The sequence below is a fragment of the Poecilia reticulata genome, chromosome 17 (assembly GCF_904066995.2).
Source record: "Poecilia reticulata chromosome 17, P_reticulata-male-v2, whole genome shotgun sequence".
NCBI lineage: Eukaryota > Metazoa > Chordata > Actinopteri > Cyprinodontiformes > Poeciliidae > Poecilia > Poecilia reticulata.
In genome coordinates, this window is record NC_088846.1 from 29,484,360 (window position 1) to 29,507,204 (window position 22,845).

Genomic DNA, 22,845 nt, shown 5'->3' on the forward strand with positions numbered 1-22,845 from the left:
AGTTTTAGTCTGTGGACGTAATCTGTCAGTCATTCTAGGCGGTTTGTCAGGAAGTGACCAATCGACGGTCGCTATTTGTCCAGAAGTCCACGCCCCTTATCAGGAGGAACATTTCCAAAACCCAAACAGAGTCTGGAATAAATGGATCAAGGCCTGCAGGCTGCAGCCAACCTCATGTTCGGCTGAATGAAGCTGAACTAACACGTTTGTCTGCACTAAAGTAAACTGGTTGTAAACATCATAATGACACAGAATGATAGTCAAACCAATAATCAATAAGTAAAGGCAGTTCTATGGCATGATGACAATGTCATGTGTAACCCAGGTTAAAATAGCCTCTTCATAAAAATAATAGTAAATTAGATAAATAGGAAATAATTAAATAGGAGAATAAATAGGGAATTAATCGATCTTAAAATTGTTAAAAATATTTTTAAAAAGCAACAATTAGACATTATAATTGCTGTATTTGATTTTTGACATTTCAATTGATTAGATCAGGGGTGCCCAAACTTTTAGAGACCAAGATCTACTTTTTCTCTCACCAGCCGCCTGAGATCTACCTCATGACACAAAGACAAAAATTGCAAATTAAACTCTATTAACTTATATTATATGTGAATATACATCAGTTATAGCAGAAATAATAAAGTGACAGAAAACCTAATCCAGTTTCTTTTTCAGTGAGATTCTGACACTGGGAGCAGCTTACTGGTTTCTGGTCACTGGTCAATGGTCAATGGTCACTGGTCACTGGTCAATGGTCAATGGTCACTGGTCACTGGTCACTGGTCAATGGTCAATGGTCACTGGTCACTGGTCAATGGTCACTGGTCAATGGTCAATGGTTTCTGGTCACTGGTCAATGGTCAATGGTCACTGGTCAATGGTCACTGGTCACTGGTCAATGGTTTCTGGTCACTGGTCAATGGTCAATGGTCACTGGTCACTGGTCAATGGTCAATGGTCACTGGTCAATGGTCAATGGTCAATGGTTTCTGGTCACTGGTCAATGGTCAATGGTCACTGGTCAATGGTCACTGGTCAATGGTCAATGGTTTCTGGTCACTGGTCAATGGTCAATGGTCACTGGTCAATGGTCAATGGTCACTGGTCAATGGTCAATGGTCAATGGTCACTGGTCAATGGTTTCTGGTCACTGGTCAATGGTCAATGGTTTCTGGTTTCTGGTCACTGGTCACTGGTCAATGGTTTCTGGTTACTGGTCAATGGTTACTGGTTTCTCAGTCAGAAGCTGGTTGCAAACCTGACGCCAGCAGGTGTCAGTCAGTCATGGTGGATCTGAAATTTGGTTTGATGACCTCAATATGAGAAACTACAGACTGATAGGAGGAACCAAAGAGCCCAGTAAAGGTAAAGGCAAATCTTCTGAGGTCGGGATATAATTAATTTAATTTCACATAATTATCGCGGTAAAATTTGTTGAAACTTAATGAAATATGTTTGTCCTATTTGATGTTTGTTGTGACGTATGCTCACAAACGAACGAGGTAATCAGTCCAATTTTGTCGTTTATTGAATGTTCAGAAACTACAGCAGGTGTAATGAGCCACAGCAAAGGTAAAAAAAGGTAAAACAACCCGAACAGACTATCAACTGGAAACATCTACCTTTTTACTCCTAGTCTCTTTGTCGTTTAAGCACACCCGTTGCCATGGCAACCGCCTGCAAGCCGAGCAAAGATTACTGATGCTAGCAGCTTTAGTGGAGCAGCTGAAGAAGACTGGACTCCAAGCTGCTGCTGCTGATCACTGCTATGCTGGACCTGAAGATGTGGCCTGTGATTTCTGCACTGGAAGAAAACTGAAAGCCATCAAGTCCTGTTTATTCTGTCTGGCCTCTTACTGTGAGAAACAGAAATAGAGATGTGTTAATGCCTGGTGTTGAATACTGTCTAATTTATCCAGATGAGTTTTAGCTGCTGACCTGTAAACTAAACATCCAAAATCAAGGTCCGATCTTATCGTCCCTGTTTTAATCTGTTTTAACTCTTGTCTGTCTGCCCCCCAATCATTACCAGCCAAACATCTTAATATATTCAATTTGTTCTTACATTTATCTACAATCTTTTGGATGTGGATACTCCACTTTAACTTCTCATCAAACCACAACCCCAGAAATTTTATACTCTTTACCTGTTCAATTTTTTGATTATATAACTTTAATTCTATTACCTTGAGAAAAAACAATTACTTTCGTTTTATCCACTGAGAATTTAAATCCCCATTGCAATGCCCACAGCTCTATATCAACAATGACCTTTTGTATCTTTTTCCCTATAAACTCCATATTCTTCCCTCTTTTCCATACGGCTCCATCATCTGCAAAGAGTGAGCATCCCACATCCCTTCCAATATTTTTAAATATGTCATTAATCATCACAGAAAACAGTAAAGGACTTATAATGCTCCCTGTGGCGTACCATTTTCCACTACATATTTACCTGAAACTACCTCTCCAATTTTTACCTGTAATTTCCTGTTTGTTAGAAAGTCTTTAATCCATTCATATATTTTTCCTTTAATCCCCAATTTGTATAATTTAATGAATAAACCCTCTACCCACATCACATCATATGCTTTTTCAAAATCAACAAATACAGCCACTACACTTTCTTTGTTTACTTGAGCTCTTCTTACTTCATGCTCCAGACATAACAACACATTCTCACTCCCAACTCGTCACATGTTGACGCTTGGGCAGGTGTTAGGTATTTTCTGAAACCTACATGGAAAAAGAGAACCACAGACAACGTATATGAGTTTTTAACCAAACTTCTGCAGAAGGAGAAGGCACAGTGAACTGCTCCTCCAAGCCGCTCACCATGTGTTCTGAAAATCTTTGGGAACAGCTTGTCTTTTATTATCAAACTTCAAAGAGGGAGGATAGGCAAGATAGACAGCAGAGGAAAAACAGCAGAGGTCGTAAAACAATTTAACATCTGACCTACGATCTGAGCCCGGTTCAAATCTCGGTCAAACTGTTTCACATGAAGATGAACAGGCAGCTGTGACCTCCAGGTTAGTTCATACACACACTAAAGAAGAGAACACTTTAAACTGACTAACATTAGACTGAATATGAACTAAAGTAACAACAAAATGATAATACCAAAAAATCCCTATCAGCAGGTTCCCTCGGCGTCAACATGTGACGAGTTGGGAGTGAGAATGTGTTGGACATAACGTTGGGTCATTAGTGCTCCTCCCTTTACCAAAACCACTTTGATACTTAGAAATACATTCCTTTTTATTTAAATAATACACTAATCTATTATTAATCATGTTTTCCATTATTTTACTTAAGTTTGAAGTTAATGCTATTGGCCTATAACGTTCTGGTTTTGAATGATCTTTTCCTGGTTTAGCTATCGGTACTATAATAGATTCCTTCCATAACTCTGGTAATTTTCCCTCCTCCCAGATTTTATTAAATAGTTTTAATATTATAACTTTTGATTTATCACTTAGTTGACTTATCATTCTATACCAAATGTTATCTTTACCTGGCGCCGTATTTTTGGTCTTTTTAAGCACACAATTTAATTCCACTTTGGTAAATTCAACATTCAAAAAATTATTTACCTCTTCTTCAGTCTCCATTACATTTTTATACTTAAGGACAGTATTTTCTCTTCCTTTTCTTCCTTCTTCGCTAATGTTATCTGTACTATGTATCTTACTAAACGATGTTGCCAATACCTCCGCTTTATCCTCATCTCTAATTATATCCATATTCTCTTCTTTTAATACAGGATAATCAAACTCTTTTTTAATTCCATTCATTTTTTAAATTACTTTCCAAATCTTCTCAACTTTTGTATCTCTCCCTATTGTACTACAAAATGTCCTCCAATAATCTCTCTTAGCTTTCTTTATAGTCCTCCTAACTACTGCTTGCTTCCTTTTATAATCAATTAAGTTCATATAAATTGGGTTAAGTTTTAATACCTTAAAGGCTTTATTTCTTAATTTAATTGCTTCCTTACCCTCACTTGTCCACCATGGCACCTTTTCTTATCATTAATACTCCCTGACTTCTTAATAGAATCTTCAGCTGCATCTGTAATCATCTTTGAGATACTTGCATTCACTTCTGTGGCAGTTTGCCCTGTAGGCTTTGAACGCACCACACAAGTGCCTGAATCTAATTGGCTGTGGCGCTCGCTGGCTGCCTGTATATAAAGGGCCTCCCTCACCTGGTGACATGACGTTGTTTTCCTTCCGGTTCAGTCCTCTGCGTTTGTTGGTGCTGCACGCTGGGTAAGGCAGGCTTCATCTCTCTCCATCAAGCTTATTACTTGTGATTCATTTACATTTTCTGTATAACAGCTGCCAATTAATGCGCGTGCTCAACCAATGCGCTTAACGACACTCTGATCGCCGATCAATCGTCCCTCTGGTAAGAATCTTCCCACACCTGACATTTGTTAGCTTAGCTTTAGCTCAGCTTTTGTTGTATATCCAGGCCGCCTGTACAAGCTCCACGTTTCCTCCTTCCTGTTTGAGGCACTACATAAAGAGCTCAGTGGTAAGTGAAGTGCTGGAGTTTGCATGTTTTTAGATTCCATTTCTAACATTTATTTGTGATAGCCGCTGCTGTTTGTCCTTGACCGGCTGTTTGCCTGCTGTTCTGGTTGTCCACCTGTCATCTGGATCATCTGTCGGCTGCCTACCTGTCGTCCTGTTTGCTGGCTTCCTGCCCGCCGTTTGGATCGGCGTAAAGCGGCTCCTATTACTCGTCCAGTGTGGCTGATTTGGGCTGATTGGTGACCAGCTAGGACTGATCCTTCTAGTGCCGCTTTGAGTGGCGTCTGCTACAGCGGATCGGTTCCTCCCAGGACAGACTTTTAATTCGGACTATTGCTGCTTGAGTTGTTGTGGACTGAACTGTATAATTGTATTTGTAATTTGAATGTTTCTTGTATTTTAACAGGAGCGGCCAGCTCGTGGTGTTGGTGGTGGACTTTCCGGGTGGTGGTACTACTTCTGGTTTGGTGCACGATTTTCTTTTGTTTTGTTTGCTGTGTTTCTTTTCATTTAGGACACTACCCCGAATTTCACTCCCGTGTCTGAGTTGAGCCATAACTGATTTTTAAGGTGTGAGTGATTTTAGATTAGTATTTTTGAGTAAACAATTGTGGAATAAATAAAATTGTTGAATTGTGAGATTGTCTAAAGCCTCGTCTGTAGCGGGTCTGTGTGCCTTAAAGGTCAGTTTTTAGTAGTCATTGAAACCAATTTTATCTTTATTAAAATAGTGCTTTTAAATTTAAGTTTCCAATTCTTAACACACTGCTCCCGCCACACTTTGTTTATATTTATATTAAAATCTACCTTTTCTAAATATATTTCACACAAGTATCTAAACTTACTCCAATCTGCCTTATTAAAGTTCAATCTTTCCCTCTATTTTTATACTTATTTCCAATAATTCCTACCCTTGTAGTTATAGGATAATGATCACTACCTACCGTTGTTTCTTTATCAACCGACCATTCACAGATACCAGCTATATCATTTGATACTATTGTTAGATCTAAACTTGATTCCATCCCTGTTCTTAAATTCATTCTTGTACCCTTCTCTCATTAATACAAACTACATTTTTCGTTTCCATCACTCCTTCTATAACCTGTCCATTTTTATCATTACTGTTTCCCCACAGTTGCACGTTTTGCATTGAAATCCCCACAACAAATTACTCTCCCTTCCAAATGATCTAATAATTCCTCCATTACTTCAACCGTTAATGATTTACATGGATTATAGACATTTATTATGTTAAATTTACTTTCCTGCACCCATACCTCAATTACTATAAATTCTAGTTCTTTTCCTATAACCTGATATTGTATCCCTTGTTTTATAAATATTCTGCAACCACCTCCCTCTTCTCTATCTCTTCTTATACTAACATGTCCTCCAATCACAAAATCTAAGGTTAGTTTTAACCAAGTTTCTTGTACACAAATTATATCTGGTTGGACTTCAAGTTCGTCAATATATCCTTTAAATTCCTGACCATTGGCTAACAGGCTCCTAGCGTTCCATTGAAGTATTAACATAAACTACTTTCACTTGTTGCTTCCAACTTCTTATCCACCTAGTTTTTTATTTATTTCTTCCCATGTACCTTTCTTAAATCCCAAGAATTTTTCAGCTCCTTTCACTATTATTTTAATCTTCTCGGTTTTGTGCTTAGCTTGATCAGTACAGTTGATGACATAAGCTATGAATAAAACCAGATTTTCCACTGAGTACGAGACCTTATCTTCTGGTAGTATTTTGGGTTGCTGAATAGTTTGATCTCTTTGTTCAATCACTCTTTTTTCTGCTCCTTCACACTTTTTACAGCTTCAGCGTAGCTTATATATGGCGTCAGTTTTCTTCTACTTCTTCTCTATTATCAAGCAACTTTAAGGTGCATACCGCCACCTACAGTACATGAGTAGCAACACGACCTCACACCCATTATACATCAAGTCAATTAGTTATTATCTATAGATGAGTGGCCTTTAGTACTTATCCTGGTTTAGTTTATGATTTATGTTTAAAATATTTAAAGTTAGACTAAACATTTGATCCCTGTGAAGTTACAGGTTTTATTTTAAGGTTCAAGGTGAACATAAGAGAATAAACTCTGTAAATATTTAACCATTGATTATAAATGAGGAGACAAAGGTTAGATTCCCAGTTCTGCTCCCTCAGCTTCCTGATCTAAATCTGTGTTCAGCTCCTCTCTGAGCAGTTTGATTATTAATGTTTCTTTCTGCTTCATGTCATGGAGCTTTGCTACATCTAGACAAACTGCTGCTATTCACTCTATTATCCTGAGCTTCTTTTGTTTTAAACCAATGTAAACAAAGTCCAGGGTTCATAATTCCTCCACTTCCTAAATCCTCTTTGATACGTAGATGAGGAATCATCAGATTCAGAGTAAAAAGGTTCAACTTTCATTTATCCTTTTCTGCATGTATGTATTTTGGAAAATATCAGCTCTAACACTGTTGCTTTTTCTTCACTGCTTCCTGCTGCTGTTACATCACTAATTAAAACAGGAACAACCAGAGTCTGTTCTTACACCATTCATTCTGTTAACCCTCTTCCACATTTTCCCTGAGCCTGATATTCCTGCTCTTCAAGAAACGTTGAAACTGGGAGGAACAACAGCTGCTGAAGCTGAAAGCTGATTGGCTGAAGCCTCCCTGCACTGACACGTGATTGGTAGATCAGAGCTCAACCCAGTTTCTGTTCTCAGGAAATGAAACTCACACAGTCGCTGTGACTGAGAGCAGAAATGGAGCAGAATCAGATGGACCGAGAAACTATCTCCTGTTCGATCTGTTTGGATCTACTGAAGGATCCGGTGACGATTCCCTGTGGACACAGCTACTGTATGAACTGTATTAAAAGTCACTGGGATGAAGAGGAACAAAAACGAATCCAGAGCTGCCCTCAGTGCAGGAAAACCTTCATACCGAGGCCTGTTCTAGAGAAAAACATCATGCTAGCAGCTTTAGTGGAGCAGCTGAAGAAGACTGGACTCCAAGCTGCTCCTGCTGATCACTGCTATGCTGGACATGAAGATGTGGCCTGTGATTTCTGTACTGGAAGAAAACTGAAAGCCATCAAGTCCTGTTTATTCTGTCTGGCCTCTTACTGTGAGAAACACCTTCAGCCTCATTATGATGTGGCTCCTTTAAAGAAACACAAGCTGGTGGAGCCGTCCAAGAACCTCCAGGAGAACATCTGCTCTAAGCATGATGAGGTGATGAAGATGTTCTGCCGCACTGATCAGAAGTGTATCTGTTATCTCTGCTCTGTGGATGACCATAAAGGTCATGACACAGTGTCAGCTGCAGCAGAAAGGACTGAGAGGCAGAGAGAGCTGGAGGAGAGACGAGGAAACATCCAGCAGAGAATCCAGGACAGAGAGAAAGATGTGAAGCTGCTTCAACAGGAGGTGGAGGCCATCAATCACTCTGCTGATAAAACAGTGGAGGACAGTGAGAAGATCTTCACTGAGCTGATCCGTCTCCTCCAGAAAAGAAGCTCTGATGTGAAGCAGCAGATCAGATCCCAGCAGGAAACTGAAGTGAGTCGAGTCAAAGATGTTCAGGAGAAGCTGGAGCAGGAGATCAGTGAGCTGAAGAGGAAAGACGCTGAGCTGGAGCAGCTCTCACACACAGAGGATCACAACCAGTTTCTCCTCAACTACCCCTCACTGCCAGCACTCAGGGAGTCGACACACTCATCCAGCATCAACATCCGTCCTCTGAGACACTTTGAGGACGTGACAGCAGCTGTGTCAGAGCTTAGAGACAAACTACAGGACGTCCTGAGAGACTCATGGACAAACATCTCACTGATGGTCACTGAGGTGGATGTTCTACTGTCAGAACCAGAACCAAAGACCAGAGATGGATTCTTAAAGTATTCATGTGAAATCAACCTGGATCCAAACACAGCAAACACAAAGCTGGTTCTATCAGAGGGGAACAGGAAGGTGACAGTGATGGATGAACATCAGTCTTATCCAAGTCATCCAGACAGATTCACTGATTATCGTCAGGTTCTGAGTAAAGAGAGTCTGACTGGACGTTGTTACTGGGAGGTGGAGAGGAGCGGGTCATGGGTTTATGTAGCAGTAGCATACAAAGCGGGTCATGGGTTTATGTAGCAGTAGCATACAAGAATATCAGCAGATCAGGAAGTGGGAATGAATGTGGATTTGGACATAATGACAAATCTTGGGCTTTAAATTGTGAAAGTTCTAAATTTGGTCACAACAACATCTGGACCTCCGTCTCAGGTCCAGTTTCCTCCAGAGTCGGAGTGTACCTGGACCACAGAGCAGGTATTCTGTCCTTCTACAGCGTCTCTGAATCCATGACTCTGATCCACAGAGTCCAGACCAGATTCACTGAGCCGCTACTGGCTGGAGTTTTGACTGGAGGTTCTGCAGAGTTCTGTAAACCCAAATAAATTTTCTCCCTGATATTTTCTTTTGTCTGCAAAGTGATTTATCAATCAGAGAAATAGAGATGTGTTAAAATGGTCTTAAAGTTTCACTTGTTTCGTGTTTGAAATGAACATTTTTCTCTCTGAAGCTGTTATTAGACTGTTAACCTGAAAACCTTCATGAAGCCTCAGATTCTCTGTAAAAACTCTGAAAAGACTGTAATGAATGAAAACAGAAGAAAATAAATGAATTCATATAATCTGAAGTCAAATGAGTCTGAGTCGTTTTATTACAGGCAGAAACTCTGACGTAGAGATAAAACCAGATATTTGGTTTTTAAACATATAAATAAAATGATTAAAATACTGAAACAAGACAGAAAGTCTTTTCCATAAATTAATCCGACTGTCAGGATTCACTTTCCTTTCTAATCCCTGAATGTTCTTCCAGAATCTCACAGATTTATAAACTTTGTTTTGTAAAAAGAGACATTTTAATATTCTGTTCACAAGTTTGTATTTTGCAGAATGAAAACAATCTTTGCTCTGATGGATCATCCAGGTTTCATCCTGGTTTTCCAGGTTCCTGTAATTTAGATCAAATTTTGCTCCAATAAAACATTAAAAACATTTTATTATATCCTGACTTCACTTTGGAATCACAGCTGTAAAGTTTAATGCAGATTTCCTCATTATAGTCTTTAAATTAATCACTCTGCTTCATTTTTCACTCACTAAAAAGCAAAAGTAATGAAGATGTTGAGCTCATTTGATCTGTTTTCCACCTGGCATTTGGTGATCTGTGCTTTATAATGAAGTCTTAAATGCTGGAGTTTCCTGCATGTCAGACCCTCATTATGATGGCTACAAGCTCCGCCCACTGGGTCAGACCCTCATTATGATGGCTACAAGCTCCGCCCATAATGTCAGACCCTCATTATGATGGCTACAAGCTCCACCCATAATGTCAGACCCTCATTATGATGGCTACAAGCTCCGCCCACTGGGTCAGACCCTCATTATGATGGCTACAAGCTCCGCCCATAATGTCAGACCCTCATTATGATGGCTACAAGCTCCGCCCACTGGGTCAGACCCTCATTATGATGGCTACAAGCTCCGCCCATAATGTCAGACCCTCATTATGATGGCTCCAAGCTCCGCCCACTGGGTCAGACCCTCATTATGATGGCTACAAGCTCCGCCCACTGGGTCAGACCCTCATTATGATGGCTACAAGCTCCGCCCACTGGGTCAGACCCTCATTATGATGGCTACAAGCTCCGCCCACTGGGTCAGACCCTCATTATGATGGCTACAAGCTCCGCCTCCTGCCTTCACCTTTTATCAATGATTTTGAAAACTGAAAATAAATGTCTACTTTTCTCTCTCTGACTTTCTTCAGAGAAATGTGGAAAGTTTTCTGTTAATTATAAATTGTGAGTTCTGATGTTTGGCTTCTCCTTCATAGAGAATAATCTGATTTCTGCTGCAGAAATATTATATTTAAGCTTCTATTAAACTGATCAGTTAATCTGTCAATGCAAACAAACATCAAGTCAATTAGTTATTATCTATAGATGAGTGGCCTTTAGTACTTAGTGTTGGAGCTATTTATTCTTTATCCATTTGAATTTTGTTAGTTTAAATTAATATTTTTTGTATTATTTATGGAGTTTATTTGTAGGTTAATAATTGTAGATTTTATTTATTTTTATTTTTATTTTCTTATATATTGTCTAAGTAAACAGGAAGTGATGTGGGTTGGTCCACTTCCTGTAAGTGAAGTGGTGAAGGACCAGCAGGCATTTGGGGCCGATGGTTTTTACCAGAGAACAAAGGGAAGTTTGAACTCTGTCATTTCTTGCTGAAATGTGAAAGTAAACCATCCAGAACAATCTACAAGTTTGGACATTGAACCTTCTTTTGCCTGTAGAGAAACGTGACCCCAGAGCCTTAGTGGAGGCTTGGTGGGACTTTGATTGGATGTTTGGTGTGGAAAACAATCACCACGACACTTATCCTGATGTAGTTTATCATTTATATTTAAGATATTTAAAGCAAGAATCCTGTGAAGTTACAGGTTTTATTATAATATATATTCCATAACTTGAGAATAAACTCGGTAAATATGTAATTCCTGGTCTTAAATGAGGAGACTGTGTTGTTCAGTGGTGGAAATGAGACTCGGTCAGAAACTCCCAGCCGCAGAGGTTCTCCTTTAATAAACTCTCACAAACCTCATCAAGCCGCTGATTTAGAAAACATGAGTCCAAACAACCTGTAACGGTTCTGGAGTTAGGGAGACAAAGTAGATCTGTCTCAGTCCATGCATCTGTCTGCAGCAGGAGTTGAGGGGGATATGGCGGACAAGCAAGTCATGTTTCTCTGAGCTCCCGAAAAGGTCCCGACTGTAAGTTAACTTAGTAAGTAAACTAGTAATAAATATCTGAAATATCAGTACTCAGCTTGTAATATGAAGAAAACCAACAAGTTTATGCCGCCTGGAGTTAAGTCTCCGCATTCTAAAACCTCCGAAAGTGAGCACGACTATGCGGTGCCAATGGAGTCTGCTGCAGCTAGCAAACGGGAGAGGGAAGCCGGTACCCCAACCAGCACTCCTGAAAAAAAAACACACATGGAAAAAAGAACAAAAGGTACGTCCCAGGAAGAAATGAACACTGAGGCCATTTTGAGCGCTATAAGTTCCTTAGGACAGAAAGTAGAAGACCGCTTGGAAGAAGTTGGCGCGCAAAATGAAGCAGCACAGTGCTATGCTAGCGGCTATTGCTAACTCTCCAAAGAAAACATGCAGTTGAAAGAAAGAGTCCTGAATAGTGAAAGATATAAAAGACGATGGTGCCTGCGCTTAAAAGGAAAGAAGGAAAAGTCTAGTGAGAACATCCGAGAAGAAGTGACGGCACTTCTGTGCAAAATTGCACCTGATTTGGCTTCAAAGATGGACGAAGAGGTTGACGTGGTACACAGAGTGGGTCGAAAGATGGATAACAGAGACAGACAGATCATCATTCTGTTTGTGAGACGAACCTGGAGAGACGACATCTGGAGGAGAACTGAAACTTCTCCCATCTGCAAAGAAGAAGGAGTTCGCTTCTCTGAAGATTTGACACCAGAAGATTGGAAAGCAAGACAAGTTCTTTGGCCAAAAATTGAAAAAGCTGCGGGCTTCAGGGGCCCGTTTGGTTTCATCGAAGGCAAACGCATCGTGGACATTTCTTCAGCTGGGAACTGAGATACAGCAGGAATGAGCATGAAATGGCAGTGGACAGTTCTGTTAATGGGACCTCAAGGAGTTTTCTTTTCCCACTCTCCTAAACCGTCTGTTCATGTGTTCTATTTTTCAGATAAAAACTGATTTTTCTTTTGTTCCTTTTAACACAAAGGGACTTAAAGACTCACTTAAACGGAAAGCAGTTTTTTTGTTTTGTAAAGGACAACAAGCACACTGCACCTTTTTACAGGAAACACATTCTGATGCATCTGACATGAAGTTCTGGTCGCAACAATGGGGAGATAAAATTATCTTCAGTCATGGGACAAATCGTCGCCATCTGCTTTCTCAGATGTCCGGGTGAGATTTTGAGTGAAAGAGCAGATGAAGATGGACTTTGGGTAGCCTGTGTTTTGGAAGTTGACAATGTCCCAATAATTTTGTTAAACATTTATGGATATAATAATAATCAATACAATAGAAATCTGTTACATCAAATAACGATGGTTATTGCGGAGTTCACTGCTATTTTTCCTACAGATCATATTATAGTCGGAGGGGATTTCAATTTAGCTCCAGATGGATGGATGGATGGATGGATGGATGGATGGATGGATGGATGGATGGATGGATGGAGGATGGATGGATGGATGGATGGATGGATGGATGGATGGATGGATGGATGGATGGATGGATGGATGGATGGATGGATGGATGGATGGATGGATGGATGGCCTTCACTGCTGGTAAAGGAAACTCTAAATCCTTTTCTTCAAGAATTTGTTAAAAACACAAAACTGTTGGATGTCTGGAGAGAGCAACACAGTGGAGTCAAACAGTTCACCTGGCACAAACCTAATGGTCAAAGTAGATCACGTATTGATTATTGGCTGGTTTCTGCTGCAGTCCTAGAAGTTGTCAAAGAGACAGAGATGGCAAATTGTCCTTTAAGCGATCACTGCATCATCAATTTAAAACTACAGAAACTAAATAGAAGTTACAAACCTAATAATTACTGGAAATTCAATGCAAAGCTTCTTACAAACTTAGAGTTTTGTCAATCTATTAAGGAACTTATTCTAAATATATCAAATGACAATTCCTTTGAAACACCAATTCTTAAATGGGAATACTTGAAATATAGCATTAGAAAGTATTCAATTAAATTTGGTAACGATCTAAATAGAAAAAGAAAAGCAGAAGAGACAATGGTGATTAAAGACCTTATGTCACTTTGCAGAAAATTAAGTTGGAGTGATGAGGATAATAAATAAATTACAACTTAAATTAGATGAGATATATACAAATAGGGCAAAAGGTGCTTATGTAAGGTCCAGAGCCAGGTGGATTGAAGAAGGAGAAAAGAATAGTGCCTTCTTTTGTAACTTAGAAAAACGCAGACAGGAATATAATGTTGGGTACCAGGTTGTGGGGTTAGATTGTTTTCCTTTCCAGCACCACCAACCATCCAGAAGAGGGCGCCAGTGGGTTGGATCTTGTCAGGAGGGTGTGCTGACAGGCTCTACAGGACACACCTGATTGGCATCATCATCTCCCAGGAGGAGTATAAGAGCAGCGGGCTTCCAGCACTTCTCTGCCAGAGTGTTGCCTTTAGTGGTACATCAGCCCGCTGAGTAGTTTTTTTTTTCAGAACAGTTTCAAGCTGTTCTTCCTGTAGCCTTTGACCAGTCTCTTTTGCTCTTTTCCAGGATGTTTACAAGGTTCTCTGGGGAAACCCTCCCCAAAGCCAACTAGCCTGGGATTACCCCTTCTTGTGACTCCTCTCTAGCTGGAAGCCCTCCGCTGTTCCTCCGTGCCTCCTCAGATCCACCTGTCCGCCCTCCAACGCCACGTCGACCTTCCAACGCCCTCTCCACTACTCCTTCACTAGGGACCCACTCCCCTCCGCTGGACTTAAACCTGCTACCTCTGGTAAGCACGACTATTTCCAGTAGTCTTGTCATTTCCCACCGTCTTTATACTCACCATCTCCCATCTTGCCTGCAGTCGCCCCAGAGAGTTTCCTGGACCCAATCATCCCTCCAGTGGCAATCTTTCTACTTGTACATATTGTAAATAAATTATTGCACTTACTTATCTCTTCGTGTGTGTTCCTGCATGTGGGTTCGAAACGTTAAACCCACCATGACATATAATGCAATGAATAGCCTTATGATTGATGGAGTGGAATGTTCTGAGACTAAGAGAATAACACAAGAAGTTTTTAATTTCTATAGTAATCTTTACAAATCTTCACATACTGAACAAATTACTTCATCATTTTTTGAAAAAGTAAGAAATCTGATTCCTGTTGATAAAAATTTTAAGGGAATCTGTGATGAAGAGCTAAGTATTTCTGAATTTGATATTGCTATAAGAAATATGGCGTCTGACCGCGCCCCCGGGCCAGATGGGCTTACCGCTAACTTTTATAAACATTTCTGGGAGGTTTTAAAACCTTTGCTGTTCCAGGCTGTAGCAGAATGTGTTGGAAGAAAGGAACTCATGGAAACTATGAAACAAGGCGTAATTAAGCTAATCCCAAAACCTGGTAAAGATAAGAAACATTTAAATAATTTAAGACCAATCACGTTGTTGCACACAGACTACAAGATCCTAACAAAAGTTCTGGCAACGAGGTTAAAAATGGGCTCACCCGGAATAATTAGTCAAACTCAATCCGTCTTTCTCAAAGGTAGATCCATCCATAACAACATCCACCTGGTTCTGGACCTGATTGATTATAGTCATTTCATAAAAGATGATGGGTTTATGTTGATTTCCACAAAGCCTTTGATTCTGTGGAACATCAACTTATTGTTAATACTTTGAAACATTTTGATTTTGGTAATAGTTTTCTTAGTATGATCACCATGTTGAACACCAACATCAACAGCTGTGTGTCTCTGCCTCAGGGCCCCAGATTCAAAGTAGAGAGAGGAATCAGACAAGGCTGCAGTATTTCACCTCTATTATTCATTATAATCACGGAATTACTAGCAATAACAATTAATAACTCTAATATAAAAGGTTTGGAAATTAATAACCAGAAAATTATCATTAGTCAATTTGCAGATGACACAACCCTCTTCCTAAAAAAATAAAGAACAAATTCCTCTAGCTTTAAAGGAAATAAAGTTGTTCTCTCAAGCCTCAGGGCTGCAGCTAAACATAAATAAATGTGAAATTATGAGTATCCATAACTGTTCTGATTCTTCAATTTCCGATATTCCTGTTAAAAATAAAATTAAATATTTAGGAATGTGGATTACTAAATGTCAAGCTACTAGTGTAAGAAAAAATGTACAAGACAACATTGATAAATGTGGCAAAACCTTAAATAATTGGCTTCAGAGAGATTTGACGTTGTTTGGTAGAACATTATTAACAAAAACTGAGTCCTTATCCAGGCTGACGTATCCTGCATATTCCTTAGCCGTCCCTCCAAATCTCATAAAACAGATTAACAAAATAAACTTTAACTTCATTTGGAAAAACAAACACCATTACATCAGAAAAAGAGATTTGTTAAAGGATTATGAGGAAGGTGGTATTAAGGCAATTGATTTTGAAATTATGAATGGGACTTTAAAAATGAGATGGCTTCAATCCCTTTTAAAAAACGGTGATCTTATTTGGTTTGTTGTTCCATCGTTCGTATTTCAGGAAGTTGGAGGTATTGAGTTGTTATTGAAATGTGATTTTGAATTATCTAAACTCCCCCTGAAAATATCTGCTTTCCATCAACAGGTTCTGTTACAGTGGAAGTTGATGTTTAAACACAACTTTAGCCCCCATAATGTCCCACTGTGGAATAACAGAGCCATTTTATGTGGTAGAAAATCTATATTCATGAATGACTGGTGGAATAAACAGATCTGGTCAATTACTCACTTATTGGATGGAAATGGTGAAATTCTCAGTTTGGAGGGATTTAACAGAAAATATGGAACTGACTGTTCACTAGCAAATCATAAGAAAGTATTACGTAGCATCCCTGATGTCCTTTTTTTGTCAGTTAAGAACAATTTATCTAATTTCTGTATTCCAAGTCTCCACAAGATTCAAATTGAGTATATGGACATTAGAAATAATAAATGCAATAACAAGTTTTTGAACCAGTATTCAATAAATAACATGTACCCAGAAAGAACAAAAAGCTCTTACAAAATTTTAACAAATCTATGAGAGTCAAAATAAGGACAAATTATTTGAAATTTCCAATTCCTCCCAAACATAAAGAACTACATTTTAAAATTATAAATAACATATATCCTTCAAATGAATTCTTAAAAGTGAGATTTAATTTTAATGTAGAGAATTGTGGTTTTTGTACAACTAAACATTTGTTTTATGGATGTAAAGAAGTATTAAACTTATGGGATCAACTTTGTAACTTTCTGTCTTCTAAGACAATAAATTTGGATTTTGTTTCCTTACAAAACATTCAATTCGGTTTATTCATTAAAGATGAAAATCTGGAATTTTTAGTCAATGTTCTGATTATTGCAACAAAATATTATATCCATAAATGTCGTTATGCAAAATGCTCCATCTCAATCAATGCTCTTAAAAATGAACTCTCCTTTTTTAGGAGTTGTCTAAAAAAGATGCAGTTAAATTGTATGAGTTAATGAAAGATTTTAGTTTGTAGCCCCCTAACGGGTTTTTTTTTGTTGTTTTGTTGTTTTTTGTTGTTGTTTCTTTCTTGAGCCTCTGAAATCAATGTGATTTGTTGACATTAGGAGTTGTGATCTATAATATTTTATTGTTTTGAAATGTTGTGAGTTTTTGTCACTGTTATTCTTATATACGAATAAAAAAAAAGCATCTGTCTGCAGCACGTTTCGCTCAACAGAAAAGCAGTGGCGCATACTTATGACATCACTAGCAATAACTCGTGCTCTCTTAAAGAGACACTACACAATTACGGTTGTTACAAGACGGGTTGTTTCCAGTTCTGTTCCTTATTCTGCAGGCTGTAAAACCCTGATCACCCTCCCTCAGGCTTCTGCAGATTTAAATCTGTGTTCAGCTCCTCTCTGACCACAGATCTCCTCATTTCCTCCTCTGAAGACCTAAAACAGAAACACAGCTCTGACACACCTGTAACATGAACAAGAAGAGCAACAAGGTGCTGCAGATTTCCATGTTTTCCAGTCAGGCTAACATATATTAGGATGAACATTAACATGCTTTAGAAGACTAAACCCCCAGATCTGGAAAAAGAAGTGTGATCTTTGAAAAATACTAAATATCTGCTAAATATCTATAAAATTCAGCAGGTTGTGAGGATTTGATTTGCACAGACTCCTTTCAAAGATCCACACAAACTGCTGCAGCCGCTGTGTTAACACTAAGGACTCCTCCCTGTTTTAATGGAGACACAAATGCAGTTTAGTAGCTAATAGATGAGGAATCATCAGATTCAGAGTAAAAAGGTTCAACTTTCATTGATCCTTTTCTGCATGTATGTATTTTGGAAAATATCAGCTCTAACACTGTTGCTTTTTCTTCACTGCTTCCTGCTGCTGTTACATCACTAATTAAAACAGGAACAACCAGAGTCTGTTCTTACACCATTCATTCTGTTAACCCTCTTCCACATTTTCCCTGAGCCTGATATTCCTGCTCTTCAAGAAACGTTGAAACTGGGAGGAACTACATCTGTTGAAGCTGAAAGCTGATTGGCTGCAGCCTCTCTGCACTGAAACATGATTGGTAGATCAGAGCTCAACCCAGTTTCTGTTCTCAGGAAATGAAACTCACACAGTCGCTGTGACTGAGAGCAGAAATGGAGCAGAATAAGATGGACCGAGAAACTTTGTCCTGTTCGATCTGTTTGGATCTACTGAAGGAACCGGCGACGATTCCCTGTGGACACAGCTACTGTATGAACTGTATTAAAAGCTTCTGGGATGAAGGTGAGGAGAAGAAAAGCTGCCACTGTCCTCAATGCAGAGAGACATTCACACCGAGGCCTGTTTTAAAGAAGAGCACCATGCTAGCAGCTTTAGTGGAGCAGCTGAAGAAGTCTGGACTTCAAGCTGCTGCTGCTGCTGCTGATCACTGCTATGCTGGACCTGAAGATGTGGCCTGTGATTTCTGTACTGGAAGAAAACGGAAAGCCATCAAGTCCTGTTTATTCTGTCTGGCCTCTTACTGTGAGAAACACCTTCAGCCTCATCATGATGTGGCTCCTTTAAAGAAACACAAGCTGGTGGAGCCGTCCAAGAACCTCCAGGAGAACATCTGCTCTAAGCATGATGAGGTGATGAAGATGTTCTGCCGCACTGATCAGAAGTGTATCTGTTATCTCTGCTCTGTGGATGACCATCAAGGGCACAACACAGTGTCAGTGGCAACAGAAAGGACTGAGAGGCAGAGAGAGCTGGAGGAGAGACGAGGAAACATCCAGCAGCGAATCAAGGACAGAGAGGAAGATGTGAAGCTGCTTCAACAGGAAGTGGAGCCCATCAATCACTCTGCTGATAAAACTTTGGAGGACAGTGAGAAGATCTTCACTGAGCTGATCCGTCTCCTCCAGAAAAGAAGCTCTGATGTGAAGCAGCAGATCAGATCCCAGCAGGAAACTGAAGTGAGTCGAGTCAAAGATGTGCAGGAGCACCTGGACCAGGACATCAGTGAGCTGAAGAGGAAAGACGCCGAGCTGGAGCAGCTCTCACACACAGAGGATCACAACCAGTTTCTCCTCAACTACCCCTCACTGCCAGCACTCAGGGAGTCGACACACTCATCCAGCATCAACATCCGTCCTCTGAGACACTTTGAGGACGTGACAGCAGCTGTGTCAGAGCTCAGAGACAAACTACAGGACGTCCTGAGAGACTCATGGACAAACATCTCACTGATGGTCACTGAGGTGGATGTTCTACTGTCAGAACCAGAACCAAAGACCAGAGATGGATTCTTAAAGTATTCATGTGAAATCAATCTGGATCCAAACACAGCAAACACACAGCTGGTTCTGTCAGAGGAGAACAGGAAGGTTACAGTGATGAATCAACATCAGTCTTATCCAAGTCATCCAGACAGATTCACTCATTGGCTTCAGGTTCTGAGTAAAGAGAGTCTGACTGGACGTTGTTACTGGGAGGTGGAGAGGAGCGGGTCATGGGTTAATGTAGCAGTAGCATACAAGAATATCAGCAGAGCAGGAGATGGGAATGAATGTGGATTTGGATATAATGACAAATCTTGGGCTTTAAATTGTTACTCAGATGGTTCTCAATTTGGTCACAACAACATCTGGACCTCCATCTCAGGTCCAGTTTCCTCCAGAGTCGGAGTGTACCTGGACCACAGAGCAGGTATTCTGTCCTTCTACAGCGTCTCTGAATCCATGACTCTGATCCACAGAGTCCAGACCAGATTCACTGAGCCGCTACTGGCTGGAGTTCGGGTTTGGTTGATTGGAAGTTCTGCAGAGTTCTGTAAACCCAAATAGATTTTCTTTCTTTGGATTATTGATCAGGATTCGTTATTCTTCTTCATGTTTCTTTATTTAAATGTCGTTCTCTGAGTTCCAGGAACCATAAAAGTTTTCACTGTTTTCTTTCATTCTTATGTGACAGGAATGTTTCTCCACATGAAAATCTAAACTTCCCTGGACTCAAAGTGTTGGTTTAATATTTGTATTGATGTGTTTGGAGGTTCTGGTTTCTCTTTCTCTGTTCTGGAGAACAAATGTTGTTCTTGTTTAAATCAGTTAATATTGAAATTAACTGAACTAAGAAAATGAGTCTATCATCAACTTACAACTGGTGCCATTTTCTGTTAAATTATTTAGATGCAGATCAGGAAAATAAATGTCTACTTTTCTCTCTCTGACTTTCTTCAATAAAACAAACTGATTACAGAGAAATGTGGAAAGTTTTCTGTTAATTATAAATTGTGAGTTCTGATGTTTGGCTTCTTCTTCATAGAGAATAATCTGATTTCTGCTGCAGAAATATTATATTTAAGCTTCTATTAAACTGATCAGTTAATCTGTCAATGCAAACAAACATCAAGTCAATTAGTTATTATCTATAGATGAGTGGCCTTTAGTACTTAGTGTTGGAGCTATTTATTCTTTATCCACTTGAATTTTGTTAGTTTATTCTTAAATTAATATTTTTTGTATTAATTATGGAGTTTATTTGTAGAAACGTAGAAACTGTAGAGAAACGTGACCCCAGAGCCTTAGTGGAGGCTTGGTGGGACTTTTATTGGATGTTTGGTGTGGAAAACAATCACCACGACACTCATCCTGATGTAGTTTATCATTTATATTTAAGATATTTAAAGCAAGATTGCTGTGAAGTTACAGGTAGACCTGTCGCGATAAACGATAAATCAATTAATCGGACGATAAAAAAAACCTATCGAGATCATTTTAATTATCGTCTTTATCGTCTCTTCCTGCCTTTTTTTCTTTCTGTTGATGAAGCTGAATGAAAAAGGCTCAGCTCCGGTCTCTCCACTGATCCTCCCTTCCTCATTTCCTTAGTCTAATGTCCAGCGCACATTACACGAGTTGTCGGCCCATTTTCAAACCCTGAGAGACACATTAGCCGACAGAAATCCCAGGTATAACGGTTCGATCAGGTTCGATCAGGTTCGTCGTGCCGTGTGGTGTCCAGCCACATGGGCACAAAATAATGGCTACAAGTCCAGTTAACTCATTTTAAAACCAGGCATTAATCAATGCTTTACTAGAATCTACCTGTGATGCATGTGGCTCAGCGTAAAGTCCTGACTGAATGAAAATCATTATAACCTATTTATGTCACGTTAACGAAGAACAGCTGAAAACCTGCCGGGTTCATCAACTGCGGTAGCAATTTGGCTCCAACTCCTCCCCTGGTCATTTCTATATTATTTGCAGGAAACGTTGAATAAACATTAATGTTGTTTCCACATATCATCTCCGATGTCAGCTGGACTTCGGGTTGCGCCGTTTCAGCTGTTTGGGATTCCCCTCCATAATTTCCCCCCGGAAAGCAGGAGGAAAATCCGCGCCTTCTGATTGGCTACCTGTCACATTCAGCGTTAAGCTCCCAGTCGGGGAAAACCCCTGATTTAGATCGGAGCGGCCATGACGGTCTACCGTAACACACCACACACCGCAGGATGATCAGATCGGCCAACGATCTACCATTATCTTAAGGGGAAAATCGGGGCAAAAAATGGTGGTGCATCCTTCTACCTATTGCATTAGGTAGAAGGATGTGCTGGTTTTCTCTATTTAAATCTAGTGATTACTGAAGGGCAATACAGTATACAGAGTTTATAATCTGCACTCTTTTGGTTGAATGCAGTATTTATTTCCACTTTGGCTTCATGTTGTTTAGTTTTTATTCAAGTACGTTTTTTGTTAATGGAGACTGAGAATCCATTTTATTATTGTTTTTGGTTGTTTTGTTTATTTAGTGGATCAAATCCAGTGTTACATGTTATTTTGAAAATAAATATCAGGAAATCGCATGTATTATTAGTCATTTCCATTAAATCAGTGTCAAAAGGTCTTGAAACAATATTATCGTTTATCGCAATAATTTCTTTAGACAATTAATCGTCCAGCAAAATTTGTTATCGTGACAGGCTTAGTTACGGGTTTTATTATAATATATATTCCATAACTTGAGAATAAACTCGGTAAATATGTAATTCCTGGTCTTAAATGAGGAGACTGTGTTGTTCAGTGGTGGAAATGAGACTCGGTCAGAAACTCCCAGCCGCAGAGGTTCTCCTTTAATAAACTCTCACAAACCTCATCAAGCCGCTGATTTAGAAAACATGAGTCCAAACAACCTGTAACGGTTCTGGAGTTAGGGAGACAAAGTAGATCTGTCTCAGTCCATAGAAGCAGTGGCGCATACTTATGACATCACTAGCAATAACTCGTGCTCTCTTAAAGAGACACTACACAATTACGGTTGTTACAAGACGGGTTGTTTCCAGTTCTGTTCCTTATTCTGCAGGCTGTAAAACCCTGATCACCCTCCCTCAGGCTTCTGCAGATTTAAATCTGTGTTCAGCTCCTCTCTGACCACAGATCTCCTCATTTCCTCCTCTGAAGACCTAAAACAGAAACACAGCTCTGACACACCTGTAACAGGAACAGGAAGAGCAACAAGGTGCTGCAGATTTTCATGTTTTCCAGTCAGGCTAACATATATTAGGATGAACATTAACATGCTTTAGAAGACTAAACCCCCAGATCTGGAAAAAGAAGGGAGATCTTTGAAAAATACTAAATATCTGCTAAATATCTATAAAATTCAACAAGTTGTGAGGATTTGATTTGCACAGACTCCTTTCAAAGATCCACACAAACTGCTGCAGCCGCTGTATTAACACCAAGGACTCCTCCCTGTTTTAATGGAGACACAAATGCAGTTTAGTAGCTAATAGATGAGGAATCATCAGATTCAGAGTAAAAAGGTTCAACTTTCATTTATCCTTTTCTGCATGTATGTATTTTGGAAAATATCAGCTCTAACACTGTTGCTTTTTCTTCACTGCTTCCTGCTGCTGTTACATCACTAATTAAAACAGGAACAACCAGAGTCTGTTCTTACACCATTCATTCTGTTAACCCTCTTCCACATTTTCCCTGAGCCT

General features: G+C 39.5%; 3 protein-coding genes across 3 annotated transcripts in view; all 3 read left to right on the top strand.

Moving 5' to 3' along the window:
* dnajc1 (DnaJ (Hsp40) homolog, subfamily C, member 1) overlaps positions 1–22,845 on the top strand; it is a 274,202-nt gene that overhangs the window by 118,035 nt on the left and 133,322 nt on the right. The window lies entirely within an intron of this gene.
* Positions 5,345–9,250, top strand: LOC145548052 (tripartite motif-containing protein 16-like). Its single transcript, XM_081598515.1, has 3 exons — positions 5,345–8,651; positions 8,684–8,736; positions 8,795–9,250. Exons 1-3 carry the CDS (start codon positions 7,321–7,323, stop codon positions 8,914–8,916), a joined length of 1,506 nt encoding a protein of 501 aa, XP_081454641.1. The 5' UTR covers positions 5,345–7,320; the 3' UTR covers positions 8,917–9,250.
* On the top strand, positions 18,011–20,650 carry LOC145548116 (tripartite motif-containing protein 16-like). Its single transcript, XM_081598781.1, has one exon. It carries the CDS (start codon positions 18,011–18,013, stop codon positions 19,682–19,684), a length of 1,674 nt encoding a protein of 557 aa, XP_081454907.1. The 3' UTR covers positions 19,685–20,650.